The sequence below is a fragment of the Kryptolebias marmoratus genome, linkage group LG18 (assembly GCF_001649575.2).
Source record: "Kryptolebias marmoratus isolate JLee-2015 linkage group LG18, ASM164957v2, whole genome shotgun sequence".
Lineage (NCBI taxonomy): Eukaryota > Metazoa > Chordata > Actinopteri > Cyprinodontiformes > Rivulidae > Kryptolebias > Kryptolebias marmoratus.
Genome location: NC_051447.1, coordinates 7,183,343 through 7,189,775, shown reverse-complemented (window position 1 = coordinate 7,189,775; position 6,433 = coordinate 7,183,343). Strand labels below are relative to the sequence as shown.

Genomic DNA, 6,433 nt, shown 5'->3' with positions numbered 1-6,433 from the left:
ACCCCCCGCCCCGCTCCCCGTCCATTCTGGGCGCCGCACAGACCCGAGACTGAAAAGCCTTACCCAGAATGCACCTGTGTTTGTAAGTTGATTAAAAACGGACAAATAAAAACCGCCTCGGATCGGTCCGACGACGCCTCTCTGCAGCAGCAGCAACAAGCCGAAGTCTGAGTTTCAGTCCGTGGGCTCGTATCGGGGTTTGCTTTTATTTCCTGCCCTCAGCGGAAGTGTGTGTGTGACGACAAACACACACCCCGGCTGCTGCTCTGGACACTTTGTCCGCTTTGAAGCCCCGCAGTCAGCTACAGGAACCACAAACATCCACGCGAAGTCTGATTTTTACCGTGTCGGCACTTTTTGACACCATATTTGTGCTTTTCCTTCGTCTGTGTCCGAGACGCACGTCGTCTAAATCAGCTGGAATGTGTCCGTGTTTGCGCGCCGTCCTGTGCGTGTCGTAAACGAAACAGGTTGTGCAAAATACATGAAGCTAAAATCAGGAGGGGGTCAGCTGGAAGGCCTGGGGGGGGGGGACTGCAGCCCTCGAGTTTACTGATAAACAAGAACAGAAACCACTGTTCAGTGTCTGTGTCAGCATTTCGTTTCTGTTTATGTTAGTTGCTGTTGAGCACAAAGGAGCTGTGAGCACGGCCCATAAAATCTTTTAAATATTTTATTTCCTCTCTAGAAAATTGCCTATTAACATATTCAACAAACTGAGGGTGAAGGTTTCACTTTAAACGCCTCGAAGACATTTGAAAGTGTCTAAGAACCAAACTAAACTTTGGAGTTTTGCATAAAATCCCACAAGAGGCTGTTTCCTGGAAAGAAGAACTAACGCCCGCAAACCCTGACTCATGTTTTTATACGTGTGTTTGCAGGTGAATGACCTTCACGTGTCTTTAATGAGCACGCGAGGTGCTGATTGGTGGATTTTTATCTCCTCCAGACGTCAGCCTCCCCCCCGCTTCAGTCTTCAGCTGAGCTCTCGCCGGCTGCTTTTATCTTCTCGTCAAATAAGCCAAAAAAAAAAAAAAGCGATTAAGTCCAGGAAAGCTTCAGTACTGCCTCTCGTCTCGTCAGCTTGATCTTTGTTTAGTGTATGTTTGTGTTTTCAGGTAACCCCTCGTTCCTTTAAGCTATTTATGGTGAAAGAATGCGGTTTGCAAAATGAACACGCAACAAGTGTTCACACGAACTGCGGGGCCTACAGTTCTTTATTTAAAAACCTTTAAATGTGAGCATGTTTGACGTCTCAGAAGGCCTTTTTTATGATGTGACTTGAACAAGTTTTATGTGAAGCCTTTGCTGCCGTGCTGCGTTCAAGTCTGGTGGAAAATAAAGGTGCTTTGAGTGAACAGACTCATTTTATGGTTTTAAACGGTAAAGACAGTCTGCTGTTCATCTTGTTGTCCCCACACATTCGACTCTCAAATGACTTGAAAGTTCGACTGTTTTTTTTTTTTTTATCACTGTTTGTTTTTGGTCTGAAATGTTTTAAATTTCTGTTGCCCTGCGAAGAAGCAGAATTTACTCCTTCAGTAGTAGTACACAAAGGTTGTTTTTTTTTCCCCACATGACCTGAATGCAGCATCCCAGACCAGATGGAGGGAAGTGAACAATGTAGCTCCGATCTCCCAAACCCTAAATCATTGTGATGGTCGAAGGGCGTGAAACGGGACCGATGCCTTTACGATGCAGATCGTTTGTCCTGCGTTATGTTTGTGGCAAATAAGGAGATTTATTTTATTTCTTAGCATCAGTGTGTGTTGTTTTTCAAAATTGGCCTAAACACTACTTTTGTCCGGAGAAACACAAACCTCTTCAAAGCTTTCACTTTAAATGAGAATTATGACTTTTTTTTTCTTTTTTCAAAGAAGAAAATAAACCTTTGTTTTTCTAAGATGGTGCCTTCTTATTTTCCACATCTCATGCATCAGAGAACATCTCCCAGCAGGTCAGGGATGTTCTACAGGCAACACAAACAGTCATATATATATATAAACTGAGAGTAATTATTATTATTAATATTATTATTATTTACTGAGCAGCTGTGCTCTGATGGAGAGAAAACTTATTGTTTTGTCCAGTGGACACAAGGTGTTATTGAAAAACATTGTATTAAACATTCAATTAATTAGGCACACATACAGGCTGGAAAATTCATCTGTATGCAGACAGGACTATGTGCGCATGCGCTGTGCGGCGTTTAAATCATAAATCAGAGAATAGTGACACCCAGTGGTCAAATGTGAGCAATGCGTCCAAATATTAAATTTAATATACACTGAATGGGTTGCATTTTAACATGAAAAGTGGTGATATTTGTAGTTTGATGAAAAAATAACTTAAACATGTAACAGTTTGCACTAATCATTCATGTAAACACAACAATTTAAACAAAAATAAATGTATTAAAGGTTTAAATGTAATTTAGATCCTTTTTAATGTTTATTTAGGAAACTTTAAACCACATAAATTGAGTTAAAAGAACTACTCACAGGTTATGTTAATTGTTTTAGAACAGAGGGGTTTGTGGGTAATGTAGTTTTGTAAACATAGGGGATTGTGGGTAATGCCGTTCGTTCATCCGTAGCACCAGGGGGCACCCGGGAGCAGAAATTAAGCTTTTTTTGGCGCAAATCGGAAGTCGTCACAGCTGTCCGCAGCTTTATAAAATAAAGTTTAATGCTACACTGGAGCGCTTTGTCAGTCGTTTAGCTTCATGCTAAAACAATTTATTGTCAGTTTATTTTTATATATATTTATTTCTGCCCGTTCTCACAGCGAACAACAGACTGAGCTCCGTTAAATGTTCCCGACGCGTTAATGTTAGCTAATGTCAGCAGACGCTGGTGGAGATTCACGGTTATTTACACGAAGTCTGTTTGATTTTAACCTCGCTGGCTGCATCCTGGAGAGCCTGTGGTGTTAAATGGATGAACACAAGGAAAACCTTCACGGCAAGGACGTGAATGTGAAGATGACAGACGTTCAAGATGACGAAAAGGTCGGAATGAGACAAAAACATGCTTTAGATTTATCGTTTAACGCAGACTTCATTACACTTTATTAAGAAAAAACTCCTCCTAAATTACATTTCAAAGAATATAGACACGCCATGTCGTTAACAATACTGATTTATTTTTGAGCCACAGATTATTATTAGGAATAATGGGTCCTGAATCTGGTCCGAAAATGAAGATTTATCAAGACAATCATGGTCAGATAAGATGTTTATTATAAAATTTAGAATTTAAAGGGATAATAAGTGTAACCTCCAAACACTTTGGGTCTAAAATCCCCTTTTTAGGTATTATTTACTAATATATTGCCAGTTTGCTTTAAGCTGCTTCTAAATTAAAGATTTGAGAATTTAGAGATTTGAAGTTTACAGCTAAATGTAAAGTCCTTGAAATCCACTTCATGAATGGCTTCAGAGCATCAGACCTGGGTAGTCAGAACACCTGTAGAAAAGAAGATCCTCGAGGATTAAAAAACAATCTTATGGTAGGATCTGAAGAAGATTATTCGAGCTATGTGGGTGTTTGGTGGATTTGATGTGACTATTAAGAACTGGAAAACCCCGTGTAAGATGACTGACGCGAGAGCCGCTCCTCCTCCGAGCTCCTTCAGAAATCAGACTGTTTGTGTTGGAGCTAATTTCAGGATGTGTAAACTGCAAGATCTGGTTACACCGAACCCTTCAGCTTTCCGAACTCCTGGAGGCAGAAACAGAAAGCTGAAGTGATGAAAGGAAGCTCAACTTATGCGTTCACTTAAAACAGGGGTGTACAATCCTGGTCCTCGAGGGCCAGAAGAAGCCTGTTAATCAGCCGTTGGAGCAGAGGAACAAGGAAAACATACAGGATGGTGGCCCTCGAGGACCAGGATTGTACACCCCTGACTTAAAAGTACAATTTATTTAGTTGGTAGGTGGAAAAAAGCTTGGATAAAAGAATGAAGCCCAAACCATTAAAGGTCTGCGTTGTTGTTTTAGGCTTTTTAGCACCAATATGAGTGAAGAATGAACTATTTCTAGCCTCAGTTTTGTTCAAAAATGGTTTATAATGAGCCGCTGAATAGAATAGCTGCAAGTTTGAGAAGCTTACTAATAAAAAAAAGGTAACGCTCCTTATCCCGGGAAGTCAGAACCTAATGTTTTTGTGTCGTCGTTTGTCCAGCCTGAGTTGTGACATCCCTCTGCGACACAGAATGACCCCTGAGTTTCCCCTCCAGGCGAAGCCCTGTGGCAGGATACGTCCCGACGAGGAGACGGCTCCTCAGACGTCCCAGTCGGACAGAGACTTCAGTCATCCGGTTTACAAAGAGATCGCTTTGGCCAACGGCCACATCAACCGCATGTCCAAGGAGGAGCTGCGGCTCAAGTTGGCGGACCTGAAGCTCGACACCAGGTCAGTTTGTGGCGTTCCTCTGGAAGCGGTTGCACATTTGGTTTTCGTTCCCAACTCTTGAAATCTGCCTTTTTCTTTTGTTGTTGTAAAGAGGCGTGAAGGATGTGATGAAGAAGAGGTTGAAGAACCACTACAAGAAGCAGAAGCTGCTTCAGTCTGCGGCCGAGGGCGGGCCCACTGACACCTACTACGATTACATCTGCGTGGTGGACTTCGAGGCGACGTGTGAGGAGGACAATCCCTCGGACTTCCTCCATGAGATCATCGAGTTCCCCATGGTGCTCATCAACACGCACACCTTACAGATCGTGAGTTCAGCTTCAGAGTCAGCCGGTTTTAAATAGTTTGTTTTGTCGTACAGAGAACTTCATTCGGTCTTGAATGTGTGTTTCCCGCTCAGGTGGACACCTTTCAGGAATACGTGAAGCCGGAGCTGAACCCGCAGCTTTCAGACTTCTGCGTCAAGTTAACGGGAATCACGCAGGTTGGACGACTTCAGATGTCGCCGCTGCCGTGTTAGATAGTGGCAACGTAACGGTAACAATTTATCTTTCAACCACAGAAAATGGTGGACGAAGCCGATCCGTTTCCAGAGGTCCTCCGGCGCGTCGTGGCCTGGCTTCAGGAGAGGGAGCTCGGGACAAAATACAAATACGCCATTCTGACCGACGGGTGAGTTTTTAACCTCGCCTCTGCTGCAGGAGTTGCCGTTCCTCGGTCCTGATGAATCTTTTTTTTTTTTTTTTTTCGGCACGCTCCGCAGGGCGTGGGACATGAGCAAGTTCCTCAACATCCAGTGTCGGCTCAGCCGGATCAAATATCCTCCGTTTGCAAAGAAGTGGATTAACATCAGAAAGTCTTACTGCAACTTCTACAAGGTACGGTGACAAAACAGAACTTTACAATCGCAAATATAGCAAGACTTAGAAATTTTGACCATTTTTAGCCTTTCAAAGATCTAAACAAGTAAAAAAAATAGTAATATTAGCAATGAACTGATGTCACCAGGCAAGCAGAGATTTAAAAACACATCTTTTGTAGTCAGATATAATTAGGAGCTTGTTTCACTGGTTTCCAAAACAAAAAAATTAAAGTAAAAAAGATTTTAACAGAGATAACGGCTTTCCTAATTGATTCCAATAAGCACTGATTATAAATGCACAAAAAACTACTTATTGAAACCAGTTACAGGTCAGCATTAAAGGAAAACTGATGTGTTCTTGGTAAATTTGCACTTTTATGGCAAAGCAGCGGGATAAAAAGTTCTCAGTGCTGCTCCTTTCTGTAAGTTGTTTAATTGTTCTCCATCACACTTGGAAATACCCTCTGTCCATCCGGTTCATCTTGAGAGCTGGAGAACTTGAAAAATAAGCGACGTACCGACTTCCATTTTGGTGTAGGCAACCCTGGTCTTCGAGAGCCACTATCCTGCATGTTTTCCTTGTTTCTCTGCTCCAGCACACCTGATTTAAATCAATGAGTGATTAACAGGCTTCTGCAGAACATGAAGAGGTGATTTAACCTCTGAATCAGGTGTGTTGGAGCAGAGGAACAAGGAAAACATGCAGGATAGTGGCCCTCGAGGAGTAAGATCAACATGTTCTCCCTCCAAAGCTTTATCGGTCATCCCTTGGGAGAAACTTTTTCTAAACTTAGTTTCAGTCGCTCTGAAACACGTGAACATGGCCGACGGGCTCCACGGGAGCACACAACCTGTTTGAGTGTCTCTCGATGCTTTAGTTCTTGGAATCAAACAATGTTAACACTAAAGGACGTATATCTGTATGCCCTGTTCTATTCTAGTCTAAAAACATTCATTATTAAAGACCCTCAGTGACGGGGGACATAAGCGTACCATTTGTTAAATCTTGCATTTACAGGTGCTGGTCATAAAATTAGAATATCATGAAAAAGTAGATTGATTTCAGTAATTCCATTTAAAAAGTGAAACTTGTATATTATATTCATACATTACATACAAACTCATATATTTCAAATGTTTATTTCGTTTAATTTTG

At 41.9% G+C, this 6,433-nt stretch overlaps 1 protein-coding gene across 1 annotated transcript in view; it reads left to right on the top strand.

Annotated features, from left to right (window-relative positions):
• Positions 1-2,650: 2,650 nt before the first annotated feature.
• eri1 (exoribonuclease 1) overlaps positions 2,651-6,433 on the top strand; it is a 6,431-nt gene continuing 2,648 nt past the window's right edge. The window contains exons 1-6 of the mRNA XM_017411498.3: positions 2,651-3,010; positions 4,240-4,415; positions 4,507-4,723; positions 4,816-4,899; positions 4,978-5,087; positions 5,179-5,293. Coding sequence (XP_017266987.1) covers positions 2,936-3,010; positions 4,240-4,415; positions 4,507-4,723; positions 4,816-4,899; positions 4,978-5,087; positions 5,179-5,293 — 777 coding nt within the window. The 5' untranslated portion in view covers positions 2,651-2,935. The remainder of the gene's footprint in view (positions 3,011-4,239; positions 4,416-4,506; positions 4,724-4,815; positions 4,900-4,977; positions 5,088-5,178; positions 5,294-6,433) is intronic.